The sequence below is a fragment of the Myotis yumanensis genome, unplaced genomic scaffold (assembly GCF_028538775.1).
Source record: "Myotis yumanensis isolate MYYU_CA2020_CCGP unplaced genomic scaffold, mMyoYum1.0.hap1 SCAF_2, whole genome shotgun sequence".
Taxonomy (NCBI): Eukaryota; Metazoa; Chordata; class Mammalia; order Chiroptera; family Vespertilionidae; genus Myotis; species Myotis yumanensis.
The window spans coordinates 85,375,691-85,401,388 of NW_027223753.1; the positions used below are offsets into that span (position 1 = coordinate 85,375,691).

At 42.3% G+C, this 25,698-nt stretch overlaps 1 protein-coding gene across 1 annotated transcript in view; it reads left to right on the forward strand.

The window, feature by feature from the left end:
* Positions 1 to 24,385, forward strand: part of ELOVL2 (ELOVL fatty acid elongase 2) — an 88,363-nt gene extending 63,978 nt beyond the window's left edge. Inside the window, exons 4-8 of the mRNA XM_070405734.1 lie at positions 9,300 to 9,377; positions 13,990 to 14,161; positions 16,947 to 17,071; positions 17,568 to 17,702; positions 21,409 to 24,385. Of these exons, the coding sequence (XP_070261835.1) occupies positions 9,300 to 9,377; positions 13,990 to 14,161; positions 16,947 to 17,071; positions 17,568 to 17,702; positions 21,409 to 21,534 (636 nt within the window). The 3' untranslated portion in view covers positions 21,535 to 24,385. The remainder of the gene's footprint in view (positions 1 to 9,299; positions 9,378 to 13,989; positions 14,162 to 16,946; positions 17,072 to 17,567; positions 17,703 to 21,408) is intronic.
* The last annotated feature ends 1,313 nt before the right edge of the window (positions 24,386 to 25,698 follow it).

The window sequence follows — 25,698 nt, forward strand, 5'->3', positions numbered from 1 at the left end:
TGGAATAAAAAAAGACCCCGAATAACTGCAACAATCCTGAGAAAGAACAAAGTAGGTGGGATCTCAATGCCAGATATCAAGCTGTATTACAAAGCCACAGTTCTCAAAACTGCCTGGTACTGGCACAAGAACAGACATATAGATCAGTGGAATAGAATAGAGAGTCCAGAAATTAGCCCGAACCAATATGCTCAATTAATTTTTGACAAAGGAGGCATGAACATACAATGGAGCCGAGATAGTCTCTTCAATAAATGGTGTTGGGAAAATTGGACAGATATATGCAAGAAAATGAAACTAGACCACCAACTTACACCATACACAAGAATAAACTCAAAATGGATAAAGGACTTAAATGTACGACAGGAAACCATAAAAATTCTAGAAGAATACAAAGGCAACAAAATCTCAGACATATGCCAAAACAATTTCTTCACTGATACAGCTCCTAGGGCAGTTGAAACTAAAGAGAAACTGAACAAATGGGACTACATCAAAATAAAAAGCTTCTGCACAGCAAAAGAAACCATCAACAAAACAACAAGAAAACCCACCTCTTGGGAAAACATATTTGCCAACGTCATATCTGATAAGGGCTTAATCTCCAAAATTTATAGGGAACTCATACAACTTAACAAAAAGAAGATAAACAATCCAATCAAAAAATGGGCAAAGGATCTAAATAGACACCTTTCAAAAGAGGACATTCAGAAAGCCAAGAGACATATGAAAACATGCTCAAAGTCACTAATCATCTGAGAGATGCAAATCAAAACAACAATGAGGTACCATCTCACACCTGTCAGAATGGCCATCATCAACAAATCAACAAACGACAAGTGCTGGAGAGGATGTGGAGAAAAAGGAACACTTGTGCACTGCTGGTGGGAATGCAGACTGGTGCAGCCACTATGGAAGCCAGTATGGAGGTTCCTCAAAAAATTGGAAATGGAACTCCCATTTGACCCTGTGATCCCACTTCTAGGAATATATCCCAAGAAACCAGAAACACCAATCAGAAAGGATATATGTACCCAGATGTTCATAGCAGCACAATTCACCATAGCTAAGATCTGGAAACAGCCTAAGTGCCCATCAGTAGATGAATGGATTAGAAAACTTTGGTACATCTACACGATGGAATACTATGCTGCTGTTAAAAAGAAGGAACTCTTACCATTTGCAACAGCATGGATGGAACTGGAGAGCATTATGCTAAGTGAAACAAGCCAGTCAATGAAGGAAAAATACCACATGATCTCACTCTTTCATGGATAATTAAGACCATTACAAACTTTTGAACAATAATAAATACAGTGGCAGAGCTGCCTCAAACTGATTGTCGGACTGCAGTGGGAAGGCCAGGGAGGGTTGGGGGACAGGAGGGAGGGGAGTAAGAGATCAACCGAAGGACTTGTATGCACCCATATAACCATAACTAATGGACATAAGACACTGGGGGGTAAGGGAGGGCAGGGGCTTGTCAAGGGCGGGGGGGAAAAAAGGACACTTATGTAATACCCTTTGTAATACTTTTAGCGAAAAATAAAAAAAAATAAAAATAAAAAATAAAAAAAAAAGAAGAGGAAGAAGAAGAAAAAGGTAAAGATACAAATTATGAACAACAAATACGCATCTATCAACAAGAGAATCTGAAAATCAAGTGAATAAATAATCTGATGAACGGAATAAACTGGTGAATATAATAGAATCAGGGGCATAGAAAGGGAGTGGACTGCCCTGGTCTGTTTGGCTCAGTGGATAGAGCATCGGCCTGCGGACTGGGTGGTCCCAGGTTCGATTCCCGTCAAGGGCATGTACTTTGGTTGTGGGCACATCCCCAGTAGGGAGTGTGCAGGAGACAGCTGATTGATGTTTCTCTCTCATCGATGTTTCTAACTCTCTATCCCTCTCCCTTCCTCTCTGTGAAAAATCAATAAAATATATTTAAAAAATAAAATATATTTTAAAAAAAGAAAGGGAGTGGACTGACTATTCTTGAGGGGGAAAGAGGTAGGGAGGGAGAAGGGACTGGACAAAAATCATACACCTATAGATGAGGACAGTGGAGGGGGGGTAAGGGCAGAGGGTGGGGTGGGAACCGGGTAGAGGGGAGCTATGGGGGGAAAAAAGAGGAACAACTGTAATAATCTGAACAATAAAGATTTAATTAAAAAAATAAAATAATAAAATAAAAACCAGAATAAAGAAAATAAATAAAAAATATAAAAATAAACTGGCAGTTAGACATCCCTCTCACGATCCTGGACCGCTGGCTCCTAATCACTCACCTGCCTGCCTGCCTAGTCACCCCTTTCAGCCCCCTCTGCTGGCCTGGTTTCCCCCAACTGCCCCCCCTGCTGGCCTGGTCACTGCCAACTGCCCCCCACCACCACCAGCTTGGTCACCCCTCACTGCCCCCCTCTTCTGGCCTGGTTGCCCCTCACTGCCCCCCTCCCTGCCAGCCTGGTTGCCACCAACTGTGCCCCCTGCCGGCCTGGTCGCCCCACGCAGCTTGTTCGATCGTCCAAGTTCGGTTGTTTCGGATGTGACAGCCCCTGGCTCTTTGTATATATAGATGATACTGTGGCTTAGGAAAGTTACATGATTTGCCTGAGAATAGACAGCTATTGAGTAACAGAGCATTTTTTAAATTAAATACCAAATGCAGTTAGTTTGACTGAAATACAAGTACTTCGTCCTCTAAAGAATACTTCCCATATCTTAGGTCTGCTGACCCTGGGATAGCTGTTTCTCAGAATTGACTTCTTCTCGGCTCAGCTCTAGCTGCCCTCATTACAACATGTGCTCCCCATGCCTTTGTAAAGTGCCAAACCCAGGTATTTTACAAAAAACAAAACAAAACAATTGCCCTGCCTATACAACCTAAGTCCTGACAAACAGGGAGGGGGAGGGGGAGAGACAGGAGGAGGGACAGAGATAAACATAAAATATCTTTTTAAGGAAAAGTTAGGATAGAATCATTCATATAAATTATAAATGGCTGTTTATGGCACAAGTATAGCTGCCTTCCTTGTATCCTTGAACTAAAAAATAATAATAAATCCTTGCTAAAAAACAGGTTGTCTCACCTATGGAATTTAGTATGTACATTAGTCTGAAATTCACCATTCTAATAATGGTAAACAACTATTACCTAAAATGACTGTAATAAAACTAATAATGGAGCTTGGGGCATCCGTCGGAGAGCAGAAGATGGGTGGGGTTTGGGGTGCGGAAAGCCATGCTGACAGGTCTAAAATTACATACATAGGTGCTTACCAATTTACCTGACCCTGAAGGGGGAAGTTTTGTTTTAGGTTCTCTGCCAGGTGAATTTAGTTCACGGATGAGCTTGTGAGGTAGTAATTTACCCCTGTAATACCAAGGGGAAGATACTCCAATTGGATTGTTGTCACAGGGCGCAGCTGTATTAGAAGGGCAGCTCCAACATCTGCCGGAGCTCCTGTGGTGGAGTCAGGAGATCCGAATCCATGTCATCTGTCACTTCCTCTATCATTGAGAGGAAGCCCTCGGGCCTTCTGGACTTTAGGCAGTTTCTCTCTGAAATGGAGATGTGGTACTTGTCCAAGGGCGCTCATGAGTGAGATGTTAGGGTTATCAGTTCTGTTCAGTGAGCACGTGGTACAAAGTGTACTAGCCGGGGGGATAGAGATGGAGCGGCAGGTTCTGCACACAAGTGCTCACAGAGGAGTACAGCAAGAGTCAGTAAGTGTGAAAAGGCTTTTTACATTTTAAAGTGAACATCAGCCAGCATCAACAGAAACAAGAACCAAGTAAATGGTTTCTTAGGGAGAACTTCTGCACGGAGCTAGTTTTCTGCTACAAATTTTATCCATTTTCTCTTCTCACACTTTTGTATCTCTACTATCAGTTGCCACTTCCTCAATTCCTCCGATTGTAACCTCTTTCAGGATGGGCATAAGGTCTCTTCTTTGATAAGTTTGGGATACATTTAATAGATACCAGTCGAATGACAAGTTGCATTAACCTTGCTGATTTGTTATGCCCACACCAGATGTTTGCTTAGTCTGGGAAATTATGGCTAAAATTATTAATTCTTTCAACAAATATGTATTGAGTTCCTTCCCTGTGTCAGATTCTATTCTTGATTCTAGAATAGAGCCTTTGCCTATTGCAGGGATTTTCAACTGGTGTGCTGAGAGAATTTTTAAAACATGCAATACCACCCTAGCTGGCTTGGCTCAGTGGATAGAGTGTCGGCCTATGGATCAAAGGGTCCTGGGTTCGATTCCGATCAGGACACATTCTAGGTGCGGGCTTGGTCCCCAGTGGGGGATGTGCAGGAGGCAGCCAATCAATGATTTTCATCATTGATGTTTCTCTCTCTCCCTCTCCCTTCCTCTCTGATATCAATAAAAATATATTTTTAAAAAATGCAGTACCCAACTATTTAGTCAGGGGCACTGGCCTCTTTTCAAATAAAAGATTTGAAATAAAGATTGTCAAATAAAAAAAATGTAACAGCCAAAACAATAGCCATCTGGTGTGAATGATTCAAAATTATACCTATTTTTTGTCAACCAGCAAAAAATATCTATTTTTTGGTGTGTTGCAGAATTTTAGTAATGTAGGTGTGCCATGAGATGAGAAAGGTTGACAGTCACTGCCCTTGTGCATTGAAGGGTGATAGCCGGTGGTGGGCAGGAATGCCTCTGGGAGGAGGTGATATTTGGGCTGAGACTGCCTGATGAAAGTAAGCCAGGCATCTAAAGATCTGGGGAGAGTATGTTCATGCAGGAGGGACAGCAAGTGTCAAGTTCTTGAGGCAGTGACAAGCTTGGTGTTCAAGGACCATAAAAATAAACAATGTAGCAAGGACACAGGAGAGAATGATTCAAGATGAGGTGGGATGTGGCATATCAAATAGGGCCTTGTAAGGAATTTGACTTTTATTCTAAGTATAATGGAAAGCCACTGGGGGATTTTAATGAGGGGAATGATATGATCTCCCTTTTAAAATAGATGATTCTGGTTGCTACATGGAAAATGGACATGAGCGTGAGTTGTGGGGCAAGAATAGAAGCAGAGTCCAGTTCGGATACGATTGCAGTACAACAGTCAACAGATGCTAGTGGCTTGGATTAAGGTGGTGGAGATGGGGAGAAGCCCGTGGATTCTAGCCGTACTTTGGAGTAGCCCTTGCCTCCTGAAGGCTAAGCCTGTTTGACAGCCTGGTTTTCTTCAGCACATAGGTTGGGTGGCTCCTGCACACCAACCCAGCTAGTGGGTTAGGAATAGTTCAGGGTGAGGCAGATAGAGCCTCCTGTAGCTAGGCTGCTTAATTCTGCTGTTAGCTCTTAAATGGTCAGGTAGTTCTACAGAGGTGATACAGGGATGGGGGTGGCCTGGATAAATCTAATGGAAGCAGGAAATGTCGCAGGGTACAGGATATGGTGTGTCCTCTCCACTGCAATATTGTTAGGGTACAGTGAAGAGACTAGAGCTCCTTTCTACAGAACTGTAGCCTGTAGAGGATATTAATAGAGGACATTAATTAACCTTTCTGCACAGTGTTAAACAACTTTCCTGTTTGAAAAATGCACTAATACACAAAAATTCACCTATACTTTTAAGTATCCCTAGATCCCCTGTAGCCTGTCACTGGTTTCCACTTGAGCACCAAGTGCATAAAACTCTAGGGCAGGGTGGGCAAACTTTTTGACTCGAGGGCCACAATGGGTTCTTAAACTGGACCGGAGGGCCGGAACAAAAGCATGGATGGAGTGTTTGTGTGAACTAATATAAGTTCAAAGTAAACATCATTACATAAAAGGGTACAGTCTTTTTTTTTTTTTTTAGTTTTATTCATTTCAAACCGGCCGGATCCAGCCCGCGGGCCATAGTTTGCCCACAGCTGCTCTAGGGACTGTGGAGGGTGATTTGTAATAAATAGATCCCATCAGGAAAATTCAGTCTTTTTTCCTTTCACTGGATCTATTTATCCTGGTAATCTGTAATTATGATGTTAACTGAAAAGTGCTTTGATTAGAGGGAAAGAGGTAAGTCAGGATAGTAGAGTAAAAACAAAGATTCTAAAATATTATAAACTAGGGTCGATGCACAGATTCATGCACTGGTGGGGTCCCTCATTCTGGCCTGTGGGGATCAGGCCGAAACTGGCTCTCTGGCATCCTCCAGGGGTCCCAGATTGCAAGAGGGTGGTTCTCAGGTGATGCACCCCAGAATCGGCCGCCCTCCTTTCTGGTTCCAGGTACATCACCGCAATAGGGCAGCTCCTGCATTGAGCATCTGCCCCCTGGTGGTCAGTGCGTGTCATAGTTACCAGTCAGAGCGTCTGCCCCCTGGTGGTCATTGTGCGTCATAGCTACCAGTCGAAGGGTCAAACAATCGGACAGTCGCTTAGGCTTTTATATAGTAGTACTAGAGGCCCGGTGCACAAAAATTTGTGCACTCGGGGGGGAAAGGGGGGTCCCTCAGCCCGGCCTGTGCCCTCTCGCAGTTTGGGACCCCTCGGGAGATAACGACCTGCTGGCTTAGGCCTGCTCCTGGGTGGCAGAGGGCAGGCCCAATCCCTAGGTGCAGCCCCTGGTCGGGCTCAGAGCAGGGCTGATTGGGGAGTTGGGGCGCCAACCCCTGTCATGCACAGAGCAGGGCGGATTGGGAGGTTGTGATGCCACCCTCAGTCACACTCAGGGTAGGGCTGATTGGGGGGTTGGGGCACCGCCCCCTATCACACTCAAGGCAGGGTCGATGGGGAGGTTGCGGCGCCACCCCCTGTGATGCACAGAGCAGGGCCAATCAGGGGGTTGGGGTGCTGCCCCCTGTCATGCACAGAGCAGGGCCGATCAGGGGGTTGGGCGCTGCCCCTGTCACGCACAGAGCAGGGCCGATCAGGGGGTTGAGGAGCTCCCCCCTGTCACACACAGAGCAGGGCCCATCAGGGGGTTGGGGAGCTCCCCCCTGTCACTCACAGAGTAGGGCCGATAGGGGAGTTAGGGCACTGCCCCCTGTCACACACAGAGCAGGGCAGATCAGGGGGTTGGGGCGCCGCCACTGTCACACTCAGGGCAGGGCCAATGGGGAGGTTATGGCTCTACCCTGTCACACACAGAGCAGGGCCTGTGTGTGTGTGTGGGGGGGGGGGGTGTTTGGGGCGCCGCACCCTGTCACACACAGAGCTGCAGGGCGATCAGGGGGTTTGGGTGCTGCCCCCCGTCACGCTGATCCGGTGCCAGGAGGCCTCGTGGCTCCGCTGATCCCGGTGCTTGAAGGCATATTACCCTTTTACTATATAGGATAGAGGCCTGGTGCATGGGTGGGGGCCGGCTGGTTTGCCCTGAAGGGTGTCCTGGATCAGGGTGGGGGTCCCCACTGGGGTGCCTGGCCAGCCTGGATGAGGGGATGATGGCTGTTTGCAGCTGGTCACACCCCCTTCAGGGTGGGGGTCCCCACTGGGGTACCTGGCCAGCCTGGATGAGGAGATGATGGCTGTTTGCAGCTGGTCACACCCCCTTCCGGGTGAGGGTCCCCACTGAGGTGCCTGGCCAGTCTGGGTGAGGGTCTGAGGGCTACTTTCAGGCTGGCGGTTGTTGATTGAAGCTCCCAACCGCTCCTTTTTTTCTTTTTTTTCTTTTTTATTCTGGGCTAGCTTTAACTCTGGCTCTAGCTCTGAGGCTTCCGCTGCTGAAAGAAGGTATCTGGTTTGTTTGCGTTCTATAATCGAAACAATGTATAACTCAAGCTCTGAGATCCCAGCTGGCTGAAAGATGGTTTCTGGGGTTTTGTTTAGCTTCTATATTTGTTAGAATGTTTCAAACTGCCAGCTCAGAGGCCAGCAAGGCAGGCGGGGAACACTGGAGTCTGCAGTCACTGGAGCAAGCAAGCCTCATGTTCGCTTCCAGCTGCCTGGCTGCTGGCCGCCATCTTGGCTGACAGTTAATTTGCATAAGGATATGCTGATTAGCCAATGGGAAGGGTAGCGGTCGTACGCTAATTACCATGTTTCTCTTTTATTAGTGTAGATATATATATGTTTTTCGTGCTCATCTCTTTTTAATATTCAGTTCATTAACATCTTGTCCCTCCTGCTCTGTGTATATAGTTTAACAGTTCTCTGCCTTTACACATTTCTGATAAGCAGCAGAGAGAAAGCTTTTGTATATAATACCTTGTGTAAATCAAAGTCAAATGCCTTATATTTTAGAATTTTTTCATTAAAAATATATATTTTATTGGTTTTTCACAGAGAGGAAGGGAGAGGGATAGAGAGTTAGAAACATCGATGAGAGAAATATCGATCAGCTGTGTCCTGCACACCTCCTACTGGGGATGTGCCCACAACCAAGGTACATGCCCTTGACCGGAATCGAACCTGGGACCCTTCAGTCCACAGGCTGTGCTCTATCCACTGAGCCAAACCGGTTAAGGCAATATTTTAGAATTTCAACATTCTTCGGTAATAGTGGAAAGAAGGGAGAAAACCTGTTCTGTAGAATTTTCCACAAAGAATAAAAAACCTTTTTTGTGGAAAGAACACTAGATAAGGAATTAAAAGGCCTGAATTCCAACCATTGTTCTACTTTCTAGTTATGTAATTTACTTGTGTATTTACTGAGGATTTTTTATGTGGTAGGCATTGAACAGGGGACTATAGATACAAAGATGAATGAAAAAAAGCATAGATTTCATGGAGCTTTTTTATTTTGAGCTAGGGGAATATGGACATTAATCAATTATAGTCACACAAATGCTTGATTATCATGTAGCATAGATTAATGAAGAAGTGGCATAAGAACTCTTCTGAGCCCTGGTTTTCATATCTGTAAAATGATACTAAATACGTATTTCATAAAATTATTGAGATGATCAATTAAGATAAATTCTCTATACCAATATAGAGTATTATTAAAATTATGGTGTAGTTTCCTCACATTTATTTACATTTAATTCTGCATTTCATTTGTGGAAATATATGACCAGGTAATTCCTTACACAAAATATTTTTTTACTCAAATGATAGCTAAATTCTGTTTCTTTTTTAGATTTAATTTAAAAAGAAAAAATGTTAGAAGTAAATTACATTAACTTCTGTAAGGACTGTAACCATTGGTATCGGTTCACAGCAAGAATTAAACCCTTTGACAATAAGTGTTTAAGGACAGGATCTAAAGCAAAGTCAAGTTCTGGGAAGTTTTACTCAAACCTTAAGTAGATGCCAACTAGGAACATGAATGGGAAATTGTTTTTATCCAAATTCCTGTGTTGATCCCTCGCCTTTCTTGTTTCTTTGGCAGCTTATTCTCTCCAGTTGGGAAGGAGGCTACAACCTGCAGTGTCAGGATCTCGCCAGTGCAGGGGAAGCCGATGTCCGGGTGAGTCATGAGGAGCAACTCGCCACCTGTAACCTTTTCTTGCTGAAAAGAACAGAAGGCTCCCTCCTCATAGCTATGAGGATGGGGCCTGGGGTAGATGAGAAAGGAACGCCTGTTCTAATAGAAATGTTTGGTAGCAAAAATGCTTTTCAAATGGCCAGCCGTGGGAGACAGACTGAACACATTGTGCTATGCCCGCGTAATGGACCTCTTTCATCATGGAGTGAGGGGGTCTCTGCAGGGTTACAGAACCTCCTCCAGGGTATGGCTACATGAAGAGAAGCAGCCTGCGTAGCCCTTGTTTACAGCGTAGTACCTTTTGTGCGAGCAATGATATGAATACATGTGTGTATTGCTCATGTCTTTAAAAGGAAACAATGGCAGAATAAACCAAAAGCGAACAAAGTGGTTTCCTTTGGGGCAGGGAACAATGAAGAGGGGACAAGATAGAAGCTGGACTTCTCTTAATGTGCATTGTATTACATTTGACTTTGGAACCATTAACTGTTTTACATAATTATGAAACAAAATTAAATCTAAAAAAATAAAAAAGCAGGGCAGCTTCCCAAAAGAAACTTGGAAATAAAATAAAATAAATGAATATACCATATATTAAGTTGGTGACATAATCAGCAAAAGAAGAATTATTTCAAGTAACATTAAAATCCAGTGTTTTGACTGGGCATCACTAGTGAGATATATCTTATCAGTATTCAGTAATTTTTTATTGCTATTAATAAAAATATTGGTATTGCTTTTTTGAGACTATTATAGGTACACAGTAGGATAAAGTAATTATACAATAATGTTAATATCATTACAACTAATATTTAAACATAAAAGAAAGGAGAGATCAGTAAAAAATTTAAATGAAACACCATAATCATAGATTCAAATTGGAACTATCAGAACTAACTTGATTCTTTCTAAAACAAACATGTTTTTAACTTTCTGTAGAAAAGGCCTAGTTAGCCTGTGTGGAACAATGAGCAGAGAATCCCCAGATTGTGTTCTGTAAATACTATACTTTTCCACCAGAAGGGATGGGTTCTTCGCGAATCGGACAGCTTTTGGGTTGGATGGGAAATGTGTATGGGGAGAATCCAGGAGCTCTCATGGCGGAGAGCCAGGGAATAGCCAAGGCTGCTGGTCGACCAAAGATCCAGGCGCCTCCTGGACAGGACTCCCTCTGCTGAATGTGGGCAGGGTGAGTATCCAAAGGAACACCGACTGCAGTGGATTGAAACATATTAAATTTATTTTTAAAACCACAAGCTTAAAATGATACTAAAAATCCCTCATTGTTTTTTGAAGGTTGCAAAACACCAACTCATTATAGAAAAAAAATTAAAGGGAAAGAATCAAAAGTTTTCTTGCCTTTCATGTGTGCATCTCCAAAGAGGAAGAGTTCTTCCTAGAAGAAGAGCAAAGGCATGAGGAACAAGAGAATTGAAATCATCAATTTGGAAGACCTCCTGAAGTCATGGATCTAGACAGCAGTGATGAGGAAATGATAAAACTGTTGGGTGAAAGTTGAATGGAAACTTCGTAAGGATTGGATGAGGCTGTTAACACCTGAACTCACTGTACAGGAGTACCAGAAATGATGCCCCTCTTTTTCATGGACTTCAGAGGCGGTCGCTGCTTCAGGATGAAGCTGAACACCTCTTTTCCAGCATCTGGCTGCCAGAGACTCATTGAGGTGGACGATGAACACAAACTCAGAAGCATATGGCCACAGAAGTTGCTGTTGACACTCTGGATGAAGAATGGAAGGGCTATGTGGTGTGAATTAGTGGTGGAAATGAAAAAACAAGGTTTCCCCATTAAGCAGGTGTCTTTTGGCCATGTCTGCTGGCTGCTGAGTAAGGGGCATACCTGTCATAGACCAAGAACTGGGGAGAGAGAGCAGATCTGTTCTGGGTTGCTTTATGGATGCCAATCTGAGTTCTCAACTTGATCATCATAAAACATGACCAAGAGAGATATTCCTAGAGAAAGATTTATTCCTGGTTGTTCTGATACTACTGTGCCTCATCGCCTAGGGCCCAAAAGACCTAGCGGAATCTGCAGACTTTCAGTCTCTCTGAGGAATATGATGTCCACCAATATGTTGTGAGAAAGAAGGTTAGAAACCTCAGACCAAAGCACCCGAGATTCAGTGTCCTGTTACCCCACGTGTCCTTCAACATAAACGTCGGCTCTGAAGAAACAATGTATTAAGAAAAATAAGAGGCTGCAGAATTTGCTAAACTTCTGGCCAAGAGAGTGAAGGAGGCCAAAGAAAAACTCCAGGAACAGATTGCCAAGAGGCATGGGCTACCTTCTCTGAGAGCTTCTACCTCTAAGGCAGAGTCCAGTCAAAAATGGGATTTTCTAAGAATAATAAATAAGAACAAACTTTAAAAAAGAGAGAGAGAAAAAAGAAATAGTGTCCCTCTTGATGTGATAGGAAGTTTACAGAACCACCTATGAAGGAATCTTGCCCCCAACTTAACCTGTGTCCAATCAAACCTCTAAGCGCTAGTTACAGAAAATGTGGGGGATGGAGAAACAGGTTAAATAACACCAGGAAAAAACAGTCATCCAAATCCATAATAATATTATTAGAATTCTCTACAACAGCTGATCTAACTTTTTTAAGAATAAAAGACATGAAAGAAAAGGGGGGAGCAAGGAAAGGGAGAGTGATTGGTTAGAAGAGACTTAAGAACCATAGCAAACAAATGCAGCTGGACCTTGTTTGGACCCTGATTTAAACAAATCATTTATAAAGAGACATTTTTGAGATAGGTTTGAACATGGACAAGGCTATTAGAAGATAGTAAGGAAATATTAATTTTATTAGATAATGTCACTGTGGTTATGTCTAAAAAACTCACTATTAGTAGTTTTTATAGATAAAATAATACTTTGAATTTTCTTATATGCTGCACTCATCCCCCCCCCCCCCAAACAAAGTGGTGGGAAATAGAATTGATTCAACAAATTTGGAATCATATTGAAATTCAGTGATAGATGCCACAAATTTTATTATACTTGTTCTCCCTGCGCTTGTGAATGTTTGAAAATTTCCATAATAAAAAACATGGGTTATTAATGAGGGAGATGGTGGAAATCCTTTTAATTAAAATCTTTAACATGTACATTTTTATTTTTTTATTATTATTATTATTTTTTAATATATATTTTATTGATTTTTTACAGAGAGGAAGGGAGAGATATAGAGAGTTAGAAACATCGATGAGAGAGAGAAACATCGATCAGCTGCCTCCTGCACACCTCCTACTGGGGATGTGCCCGCAACCCAGGTACATGCCCTTGACCGGAATCGAACCTGGGACCTTTCAGTCCGCAGGCTGACGCTCTGTCCACTGAGCCAAACCGGTTTCGGCAACATGTACATTTTTAAAGCACCTTCAAAGCAAAAATGCAAAAAAGAAAAAAGGAAGATATATCGATATCTCTACACCCATTTTATTTCTGATATCTCATCATAGACCAGTACACATTGGGATACCTTACAGTCCTCCAAAGGTCATTGTTGCATGTATGTATTATTTATATTTATGGTTTAATTTTTTTGGATTAATATTTTGAAGATTTATTGTTACCTCAAACATAAGAAGCCACCACACCTTATCTTCCTGAGAATAGATAGCATGTATCCTAATTTCAAAGTTCCTATTATATAGCGTCTCCTCTCATGTTGGCATGTGAGCGCTGAGGGGCTCAGAGGGAAGGGAAGTGGTGCTCACGACCTACTGCCAGTGAGGAAGAAAAGCATCTTGATTTTGAACCTTTTAGTTTAAGGAAGAGGCAAGGAAGGAGTAGTTGTGGACTGCTCCCGGGTAGTATAATGTTAGGAGACACACATGTACATTAGAGGAATAGATAACAAGTGAAATCTAGCGTAACCAACAGTAGTGATCTGTTGAGTGTGAGGCCCTGAGCAAAGGCAAGACAGACTCTGTCTTCAAGTGATTGGCAGTCTTTTGGGAAAGGTAGATTCATAACATTGACTACACTTTATGTGGTTATTAAAAGAGGCATAAAATAGTTGGGGAATATACATGAAGAAGCAGTTGATTCAGCCTGAGAAAGGAAAGAGGTAGAGCTCCAGAGAAGGGTGGTTTTAAGAGGAGTATGCAGCCCTAACCGGTTTGGCTCAGTGGATAGAGCGACGGCCTGCAGACTGAAGGTTCCCAGATTCGAGTTCGGTCAAGGGCATGTCCCTTGGTTGTGGGCACATCCCCAGTAGGAGGTGTGCAGGAGGCAGCTGATCGATGTTTCTCTCTCATCTAACTCTCTATCCCTCTCCCTTCCTCTCTGTAAAAAAATCAATAAAATATATATATTTTTTAAAAGGAGTATGCATTGGTTCTGTAGGTGCAGGGGAGTAGCTTGATCAGACACATATTTTGGAAAGATGATACTAGAGTAGGTTGGAATGCTGGGAATAAGGAACAATGGAGGCAGAGACACCAGACGCTCTCTCGGTAGTCTGACAGAAATGCATGCTGTGGGGCGCAGGACACAGAATGCTGGGAGGGGAGCGCGGGCGCGTTTTCATTGCTCACCTTTTATTTTTCCCATTTACATTTTTTTACAGGTAGCCAAGGTGTTGTGGTGGTACTACTTCTCCAAATTAATAGAGTTCCTGGACACGATTTTCTTTGTTTTGCGGAAAAAAACCAGTCAGATTACTTTTCTTCATGTATATCATCATGCCTCTATGTTTAATATCTGGTGGTGTGTTTTGAACTGGATACCTTGTGGGCAAAGTAAGTGATTTTGTTAACTTTTTCAGTTCTATGTAATGGATCTTGCAAGGCCTCTAGCATGTCTCCTGTGTTGAGCATTGCGTGCAGGTCAGGAGAGGACGAGGGGCCATGGCATAGCCCGCTTTGTCACACAGGGATGCACATGTTAGCCAGTGGCCCTTCGTTTCTGGTCTCTGATACTGGCAAAGTCTGAGTGTTACCTTAAATTTTAAAAATGTTTTCTTTTTCGTGCACCAAATGTCCAATGGCCAGAAGCACATATCCTGGCTGGAGCGGTTTTACTCCAATACCTGGGGCTGAAGAAATACTAGGAAATGTGGCACCTTTCAGTCACCACTTGGCCGTGGTATAGATTGAGTCATTTCAGCTTTTAGGGCTTGTTTTTCCATTCTGAGAAAATGAAAGCCACGTTGCTGACCCACCAGAGTATTGGCTTGTTTTGTTTACTAAGAACTACAATAATATGTTTCACCCACTCATTCATATCTATATATTTTGAATGAAACAAAAATTTCATGAGACAATATTTAGCCTGGCTCTGTCCTTTTATTTCAAATTCTATTTCACGTTTTCAAAAAGTTGGTGACAATCTTACTGCATTGACTTACTAATGGGTCGGTTATGACCTGCAGTTGGAGAAACCCTGAGCTAGAGAGAGCAGTACTTTCTATCTGATATTGTCTTATACCCAAGAATTAAAGGATATTCTATGAAAAATCAGAATTGCTAAAACTTAAGTCAAAATTATCTTGTGTTAGGATTTAGGATCTTGTGGAGATGAAATTTTAAAAACACCAAGGATATTTGGGCTACATCAGTGACTGTGAAGATGCAAACTCACCCCACAGTCTGAAGAAGGGAGTTGCTGGGGTGCCATGGGCAGAGAGAGATGCTGCCCCACCTCTCCTGGCCTGACAGAATCTGGTTTCTTGAGTTCAGTGATTAAGACCATAATTGACTTACACTGTAATCAATATATAGACTATCATCAACACCAAAGGACAGTGGTCAAGTTATTTTTATGATTGTCAGCAGTTTCATTACAAATCACTAAGCATATAAAGCGAGTCTCAAATAATCACTGTATAAAGACATAGAATTCCTATGAATAAAATACTACGTGTGAGACAATTTCTATTCAATCTAGAATATTATAAAAATTATAAGCAGCAACAAAATTTTAATGGATGAAAATGAAAACTCAGGTGGCTAAAAAATACCACTAATATAGCTCAGAGTACCTGGTACTCTGAAACTATATTTGTGTTTTCGTATAATTCAAGTGCCCTGCCAAGTTATTCCAGCCAGTGTTTCTTGACGCACTAGATGCATGGTGTTACTCCTCTTGTCCCTTACTCGTTGCTTTGCATTTATCTATCCAGATCTCTAACCCAGGACTGGGAAACCAGGCTAGAGAATTTAAATTAATTAACCAGTGCCTTTTAGTTTATATAGTATTATAACATCTCAATCCTACCACAAGCCTTAAGAGATAATTACTATTATACCCATTTTCCAGGTGAGAAAAATAAAAATTTACCAAGTCAAAGTAGCATATCCAAGGGGGTCGTGTAGCTAATAGGGGGTCGTGTTGCTCCACAGTATCTTTTAATAGGATTGATGGCTCGCAGACCAGCCCTCTGGACCCCAAGCTCACACACAGAACAGTACCCAGCCCAAAGTGAACACTAGTAAGCACTGTACACATATTGATTAAGTTAAGCCTCTTAATAATTAGTGAGTTCCCTGTTCCAGCAAATAATCCCTTCTGACATCTTCCCTCTTACAGCTACATCTTTTTGATCCTTAGTTGACCAAAATAGAACTGTTCCTTTCCTTTGGTGTCCTGAAACACCATTCACCACGCTGGTGGCAGTGTAGGAGGATGTTGTGAAGATTGTGGCAGGGGCTGGGGGAGTGCTTCAGCACAGCTAGCACAGCAGATGCCCTAACATCGGATTTTACAGTCTTTGTCCTTTAGTCCATGAGTTGGCCCATCTCTCCTTAGTCCCAGCCTTTCCTCATCCTGCTGGCTCTTCTTTCTCCCCCATATTCGCTCACCTTCCCCAGTGTCTCCTGGCTCCTACGTTCCTTTCAGGTAGATTTTATTAACTTAATTATGAAGAGCGACATATTTTCCTTGATTCTTGAGCAGCCTCTTCAACCATGTCCTGAAGGCTCTCTTTCTTTTCTTTTTTTATCCTTACCCGAGGATATTTTTCCCATTGATTTTTTTTTTTTTAAGAGAGTGGAGAGAAGGGAGAAGGGGGAAGAGAGAGAGAGAGAAACAAACATTCATCAATGTGAGAGAGACAATCGATTGGTTGCCTCGCTTGTCTCCCACAAGTGCCCCAGACCAGGGCTAGGGATGGAGCCTGCAACCGAGGTATATGCCCTTGACCGGCCAGGGCTGAAGGCTCTCTTTCTACAATCAGAATGGCTCATCAAAGATTTAGCTAAAGCAGATACTTCTGTCATTGGCTTTAAGCTAACATTTTTTTTTCTCCCTGATTAGCTGACAGCAATGAGTTAAAGGGACAGTAAAACCTTTGCACAACAGGAATTACCGGTTTGGTTGGCACTCTAAGTACTATGTAGTTTAGTCCTATTAGGTGACTTGCTGAATCCTGGAGTGATGGCACAGTAACCAGGGAGTTTGTCAGTGTGAACTGTTAGTGTCATATTGTTATTCGTCCTCATGACGAGCAGGAAGGATCTCACTTGACAAAGAACGAACAGTCCTACTTTCTAGAAGAGCAGTAATTCCTGTGTGGTACTCTCATAGGTTTCTTTGGACCCACTCTGAACAGTTTTATCCACATTCTCATGTATTCCTACTACGGGCTGTCTGTGTTTCCGTCGATGCACAAGTATCTGTGGTGGAAGAAATACCTCACCCAGGCTCAACTGGTATGTCCGCCCTCCCTCCTTTCAGCTCTTCTCCATGTGAAGTTCCCACATATTCGCATGGGTTGGGGAAAGGTCACAGCAATCCCAGCCTTCCTAGAAGTCAGCGGCTTTGCCTCAGGTGATAGAGATGCCTATTTTTCTCTAAAGAGGGCCTATTAAGAATGAAACCTTGCATGCTAAAACATCCTTTGCGTATGTAATTAGCTTATTCTTGCTTTGAAATGTAGACAATACTTTTAAAATTAATGTTGTTAAATCATTTCAGCTGCTACTTTTCCATGAGAAAAGTAATGAGCAATTAAGTGAGCAATTATAGTTACTTACTAATAACCTTTCTGGATAGGATAGCAGGCTGCTTTAGCATTTTTTTTGTTTTGTTTTATTCTTACACAATTTAAGGAGTCAAAGTAATTGATCTCTAGATGTACAGAACTTCACAGCGGTCCGTGTGTGGCTCGGCTGGTTCCCTCACATGGTGCCCTTCCTGCCCTTCCAGGTGCAGTTCGTGCTCACCATCACCCACACCATGAGTGCTGTCGTGAAACCCTGTGGCTTCCCCTTCGGGTGTCTGATCTTCCAATCTTCTTACATGCTTACACTAGTCATCCTGTTCTTAAATTTTTATTTCCAGGTAAGTTAAATGTAAATGTTCAGTGGTAAAACATAAGAGACGGTGCACTTCTACATTATATATTTGTTTCATTTTACTGATTAAATATTATAGTAGCACATGTTTGTTGATAAATTCAAATAACAGAGATGCACAAAGTAAAAATGAAACCTGCATCCCTAACTGCTCTCCCAACGAAGGAAGTCCTCCTCAGAGGATAACTTATCCAGTGTCAGTTGAGTGGGCATTCTGTAGACATTTTTCAATGTATACATATAAAGATTTATCAAATATTATGCATTTGTATCCTACAGTTGCACAGTGCTACCAAAGCCTGAAGTCAAAAAGTTAAACACGGAATACAGTAAGACGGGTCCAGGAAATTTATGTGAATGAAGAAAATCATGGGCTAAATGAGTTTAATATTAAAAAACTGTTTCCATATCAGCTACTGTGACGTATAGACTCACTGTTCCCTTGGAAAGCATTATTTTCAGGCAACGAGTGTGCAAAGGTCACATTGACTTTTTTGAGTATCATTTTCTTTTCTTTTTTTTAAATCTTCACCTGAGGATATGTTTTTGTTTTTCACTGATTTTTTTTTTTAGAGAGAGAAGAAGAGGGAGAGAGAGGGAGAGAGAGGAGAGAGAGAGAGAGAGAGAGAGAGAGAGAGAGAGAGAGAGAAGCATTGATATGAAAGAGAAACATTGATTGTTTGCTTCCGTAAACATCCCAACCGGGACAGACCCGCAACCTAGGTATGTGCCCTGACCAGGAATAGAACCATTGACCTTACAGAGAACCGTCACCTGGTCCACAGATGACGCTCCATCCAACTGAGCTACCCAGGCAGGACAAGTGTTATTTTCTTTTTAATTAAAATTTAAAGGGAGGAGAGCTTCAAAATGCAATTTCAAAGTAACTCTGTGATACAAGAACTGATAAAGTGGTAACCGCACAGGCCTCAGGTGGTTGTAGGTTTGTTGTTTTTTATTTTTTTTAATATGTTTTTATTTCAGAGAGGAAGGGATAGGGAGAGAGAGATAGAAACATCAGTGATGAGAATCATTGTTTGGCTGCCTCCTGCACGCCCCCTACTGGGATTGAGCCCACTATCCGGGCATGTGTCCTGATGGGGAATCCACCTGTGACCTCCTGATTTATAGGTCCACGCTCAACCACTCAGACACACTGGCCGGACTGGTTTAGGTTTAATTTGCTCTCCTTTGTGGGCTGGAGAAATAGAAAACTTCATGAAAAAAATGAGAACATACATTTATATTCAAAACAGTACTTTTGAAATTGTATTCAGCTGTATTTTCTTCTTCTTCAGACATACAAGTGTTTTCTGATTTTTTAATTTGCATTTGCTGAAAGTCAACCCGTAGTGTTTTATACAAAGTACAACTGTGGGAACTGAACTTTGGACGGTTTTTCAGCTCTTGTGTTTCTGAAAGTAGACTGGCTAGGCTTTGTCTGTTATAAGAGATAAAAGTTTCCTTTGAGAATTTCTAAAGAAATAGGCATTGATAGAACCAAACAAAGCCATAGGGGGTGGTGTGGGGGGGGGAGGCGGGGGAGTAAGGGGCTAAATGTTGAAACTTGAAGAGAAGCACATAACCCAGCAGGGGTCGCCAATGGCACTCAGAGCTTTAACTCTACTTGATTCAATTGAATCTTAGTCTTTTCAAGTTGAGTATATATTTTTTTAGTCTTAATCCTTAATACCATTGTTTTAAAAAATAAAAAAGATAAAAATGAGATGAGATTAGATATTTTGTCAGAATAGCAAAGATATGCCAAAACCCAAATTAAGCAAAGTCCTAGGTACTAGTACTTTAAAATAACAGTACTTTTCACTTGAATTGTATTTTTGTTTAATTATGTCCTTAAGTCATGGGGATGTGATATATAGCATGGTGACTATAGTTAATAATACTGTGTTGCATATTTGTAAGTTGCTAAGATAGTAGATCTTAAAAGCTCTCATCACAAGCCTTGGCCAGTGTTGCTCAGTGGTTAGAGTGTTGGCCTGAGCACCGAAAGGTCTTGGGTTCGATTCCTGGTCAAGGGCACATACCTCAGTTGCAGTTTCGATCAGGGTGCTTGCAGGAGGCAACCAATTGATGTGTCTCTCTCATCTATCCCTCTCTCTCTCTCTCTCTCTCTCTCTCTTTCTCCTTCACCCTCCATCCCTACCTTCCACTCTATAAAAAGCAATGGAAAAATATGTTCTCATCACAAGAAAAAAGTTGTGTGGTGATAGATGTGAACTAGACTTATTGTGGTGATAGTTTCACAATATATACAAATATTGAATCATGTTGTACACCTATAAACTAAGATAATGTATATCAATTATACCTCAATTAAATATATATATGCTTTCTATGTAAGCAACTAATGCAGAATAAATTAAATGCTAATACCATAATACATAAATACTATGCTCATAAAGTGAAAAAAACCACCTTTCATTAGAATTCATACAAATGTCCTGTTTTCACCCTATTTTTATTTTTAACCAAAATCTTTTTAAAAAAATAATTGATAGACTTATTTTTAGTAGTTTTAGGGTTATAGAACTGAGCAGATAGTACAGAATTCCCACATACCCCTTCTACCTCTTCAGTTCCCCCTATTAACATTTAGTATCGTGTTTCATTTGTTACAATTGATGAGCCAATATTGATACATTATTAACTACTAGAGGCCCAGTGCATAAAAATTCATGCACTGGAGGGGGGGTCCCTCAGCCCGGCCTGCCCCCTCTCACAGTCCGGGAGCCCTCAGGAGCGGGAGGCAACCCTTCGATTAGGGGAAGGCGACGCCCCCATCACACCTCTGCTGCTGCCACTGCCGGCAGCACAAGCCTCAGCTGGCCCTGGTTACCTGCGCCTCAGGTGGCCCTGGGCGGCTGGGGGGCTGAGGGGACTGGGGGACTCTGGAGGCAGGCGCGCAGAGCAGCCAGGCTCTCCTGGGGGCGGGCCCAGCCTTCCTGAGCACCTGCCACCCCAGAGGGGCTGAGGGGACTGGGCACACCATCTTGTGGCTGTGGGTGCTGCCATCTTTGAGGGCGTGGCAGTCAATTAGCATATTCCCTCCTTATTGGCTGTGGGTGCTGCCAGCTTTGAGGGCGTGGCAGTCAATTAGCATATTCCCTCCTTATTGGCTGTGGGTGCCACCATCTTTGAGGGTGTGACAGTCAATTAGCATATTCCCTCCTTGTTGGCTGTGGGTGCCGCCACCTTTGTGACAGTGTGAGGGTCAATTAGCATATTCCCTCTTTATTAGATAGGATAGTCCAGGGTTTACATTTCCCTCCTTGTGTTGTACATTCTATGGATTTTGACAGATGCATAAAGTTATTTCATGCAGAATATAACCCCTCTGTTTCTCACAGCTTCACTATAGTCCCCACATTTGTTCCTGGGCCCTTTCTTACGGCTGCAGCGCCATCACTTGCTGCTCCTAGTCCCTAGGCAGGCTGTCCGGGCTGCCCACACCCCAGGGAAGCTCAGCACTCCTGACCTGTCACTACCTTATGTCCCTGCTACTGAAAATCCAGAAGCTTTAAAATTGTCATATTAAAGATAAGAATTCTTATTACAAAGTCCAGTACCCAAGAAAATCATACACTGTTTTAGACTATATGCCACTTTAGAGACGTCTTATTAAAGAATCCTTTTTCTTTTCCTTTTCTCTTCAAAATGTACACATCCTACAGACATACCGAAAAAAGCCAATGAAGAAAGAGACGGAAGAGTTACCAGCAGGGAAAGAAGTGAAGAATGGATTCTCCAAAGCCTACTTCACTGCAGCTAACGGAGTGATGAACAAGAAGGCACAGTAATATCAGCAGCAGACACAGCATATATAATGGCCTAACAGATCCGCTTGCTCTCAGGCAAGGACTGAATTGAACATTATATATGCTTTAGCATACACTAACTTCCTTTGCGTTTATAAATCATTTGTACCCAGAATGTATTAATACCTTGCTATGAGGTTAATCTGTTAATTGAGTGCTTCTGTCAGCATTGAGGTGAGCTCTGCAGCCCTCCCACTGGCGCCCCTTCTCTCCTCCCCCAGGCCTGCCCCTCACAGGAGCTCTTCGCTGCCTCACACACAGCCAGAGAGCAGGGCACTGTTTGTCACAGCAGGTCTTCAAATAAAAAGTTAACAGTTTGTTCTCATGAAAATGTTTAAAAGAAAATGTTAGTTCTCTCCCAGATACAGGGTGTGTTCTAATCTACATGAAGCAATAATTGTCAGTGCATAAAGGAATTAGTCCCTCTGTTCCTTTAGGGGTCAACCCCAGAAGATATTAAAAGAGGATTATAAATGGAAAATCTAACAAAACTTTTAGGCTGTGTCTGTCAGATTCCCACAGCCACTCCTAACTTTCAACATAGTGATGTGGTAATGAAACTTGAGAAAAAAATCCTCTGCCAAATCCTCATAGCTCAGGGGCTTTGAATAGTTGTTCCTCGGTTTTAATTTGGTTTCCTTGACTATTCGTGTCTACCTCTCATGTTAAGTTGCCTCAGTTGGGATACAGACAGACACAGTGCTCAGTGTTCAAAAGCAGGAGCTAAACCTGGCTGCCTGTTGCTTTCTGAGCAAGGACTCACGTCCAGTCTGCCCTTTTCTTAGAAGGATACGCCACTGGGACATACATACATCAGAATCACAGAGCTTTGGGGGGAAGAGACATTGAACCCGTTTGTGAATATTATTCCTTAATACCTGCTATCAGTCTTATGCAGGCTAAATTTTTGAAAATGGTAACTAAAAATCGGAGGATGATAGAAAGATTTCAACACTGAGCCATGGGCTGGTGAAGAGCCAGGCCAAAAAGTGCCGATTTGGCAAACTCAGTCCTCCTTTCCCGGCTCTGCAATGCAATCTGGACCAAGAACCCGGCACAAAAGCACAGAAGTCGTTACTGGACAGTTCCGTCCTGCTCCGAGAGTGGGCAGTTACTCACTGTCCATTGTACCAAGAACGGAAACAGGATATTTTCTGAAGACTTGATGATGATTTATACCCTGTGAACGTGTTGTTATCCCCTACACCAACGTTTTAGGTCATAACGTTGACATCAAATGCTTAAGTGCCAGGAAGGCATTGTCACCATTGCCCCAGCGCACTCCAGTCTGTCTGGGAGTGCCTTGCTGCCCTTTTTAGCCTTTTTTTTTTTTTTTCTGAGCTCTAGTTTTTAAAGTATTTTTCCTGTTTAAAAAATAAAAGCACTAACTTTTGTACTGACATTGTACACTGACATCGTGCTGACTTTTCTATCTTCTCTTTCATGTAAACTACCCACTTGGGATCCCAGCCCTTGGTGGACAGGGACTGAGCTTAGACTAAGGTCCCTGGGAAAGGGTTGGACTGTAACATTCCCTTCTCTACTTGTTGACCCATTTCTGTTGAACAGACATCTCAAGCCGATGCCCACCTACTTTAGGTTTCTTTTTCTAAATAGTTTTCTAATACCGACTTGCTCCAGGGTGCTTAATCCCACTTCCATCACATTATAACTGTGTTTGTTAAAGATTGTTGTCTCCTAAAAACTCATTTTAAAACAAGGGCTAACTTCAAGCACGACTGTTACTGCTCCTCTCTGACTAGCACAAGTTGGACCAAGGAGAAAGCCCTTGAGCAACTGAGCTCAAGTTCAGTTTTAGGTCTCAGATATGGGCTAACAGCTGTTCTCAAAGTACATTCCAGGTAAAGATGAGAGAAGGCAGACAGCACTGGTCATTCACTTACTCAGCTTGTTATTCTGCCATAGCTGCAGTTCTGGGTGCTCTCATATCTGCAGAGCAAGGAGGCAGCCACTGTTCAGCAGTGACACAGCCAAGGCGCTCCCTGGGCAGGGTGCGGGATCCTCTCGGATCAAAGGGAGAGCTTGGGTAGTTGACACTTTCAAGCTCAGTTTAGTTGGAGGTTTCAGGATGCTTATTTCCCATTGGTCTTTAGCCCTAGAAAAGCTTGATAAACACCTGTAGCCTTAAGCCATTCAAGGGCCAGTTAAATTACACCAAGCTTTGAAATCTTCGCCACAAAAATTGAGTCATTAAGTGTTACAACTTAAAAAAAAAAAAAAACACGTTTACTTTTAATGTGATTTTCCTAAAAACAAAACTATTTTTAAAAATCTGTGTCATCTGTTTTTAAAAAAAAAAAAAAAGGAAAACTGATTTTCCTAAATAAATTTCCTCTTATAGGAATGAAAACACTTATAGGCATATCTGTTAATTCACCCAGTTTTTAAACTAACAGAATAAAACATTTATTTAATGGAATTACACATCGACATTTCTTCCCTTCAAAATTATATGTTGTATTACTTGTCATATTGGGGGACAAAGTCCTCCCCACTCCCATGGGAAAGGTATTGCTTATTTTTATTTTAAGGCAGAATGGCATACACTGTGACGGGCAGAGCAGCACTTTGTAAGAGACCGTCTGGTTCTTTCTAATATTTCCATGTCATCTCATGATGTTTCAGGGGGGGTTCCTTATTTGGAATAAGACTATCACTTTGTTGTTTTCTTTTAAAGGTACTTATATTGTAAGAACATAGTATCATGATTGGGGTGTCCAGGGAGGCAGGAGAAGCCATTTTTCTTTGTAGATAGATAAAAAGCATTCTGTATGATTGTTGTATAATAAATTGATTTTTACACTAAAGTAAAGCATATTGTGATTTTTCTTACCTGGTTAAAATGTGTGTCTGCATGGAATTTCAAATGACCTTCAGGATTTTTTAAACAATAAAGTAATATTTTAGCAATTCATTTTAGGCATTTAATTTCTCCTTCGTTTCAATAAGCAATGAGCTTTTCTTTATGTGACATTACTGCCTTTACATAGTACTCATCAAGTTAAACTATTTCAGAAAGTAGTCATTCGCAAGAAAAATCTAAGACCAGTTAGATAAGCAGAGGATATTATAAAGATGTAATATGCAAATGGTCATTATGCTGTGAAGCGTAGCGACTGACGGTGTAAGGACCGGATCACGGATCAGCAGGAGGGTGGGGCAGCAAGCTACAAGTGGGTGGAGAAAGCTACAGGAGGGCGGAGAGCTACTGGCTACAAGTAGGCAGCGGAGAGCTACAGGAGGGGGCAGGGCAGCAAGCTATGAGGGGGGGGCAGGGGGAGCTACAGGAGGGCGCGGGCAGAGAGCTACTGGCACACGGATTCATGCGCAGGGCTACTAGAAAAGGTATAACAATCCGCTATACAGAATAACCTGGAAGGAGTACTAGGTTGGTTAAGGAGACTGTATTAGACACAGACAACACTGTATGATACTGGAGCCCAGGGCTAGAGCCTAGACAGGCATTTAGGAGTGGGTATGAGCTGAGACTTGACCGTGGCGGAGCTTGGGAGAGACTGAAGTCAAGGTTGTGGGCAGGATCAAAGATTAGCAGTGTCAATGCAGAGAGTAGAGTTTTGAATGTGATGTTAAGGAGAACAAGACACAAATCCAAAAATAGCTATAAAAGATGTGTTCAAAGTCTGCTTATGAAGTTGCTTAAATTCCTGGATAGTAGGCAGGGTGGGCAGGATATATTAAGGAAAGGCAGGAGGGAAGAGGGAGTGGATGGTGACACTGAAGAGGGAAATTTCATGCTAACGATCTGAATGGCAGCTAGGGTATAGGAGTCAAGAGTGGACATTTTCAAGAGCCTTCTCGTAACCTAAAGGGCTTTCATTATTTTTTTTTAATTTATTGATTTCAGAGAGGGGAAGGAAGAAAGAGAAACATCGTTCCACTTCATGCATTGGTTGCTTCTTATATGTGCCCCGACCAGAGATCGAACCTGCAACCTTGGTGTCTCAGGATGACACTCCAACCAGTTGAGCCACCTGGCCAGAGTAGGCTTTCATTATTTTAAACAGGGTGGAACCGAGTCATTAAAACTTTGTGCTTAAGAATAAAAGATAAATTCTATGTCTCAATGGCAAGGCCTAATAACCATCATTGCAAATTAAAAGCTGT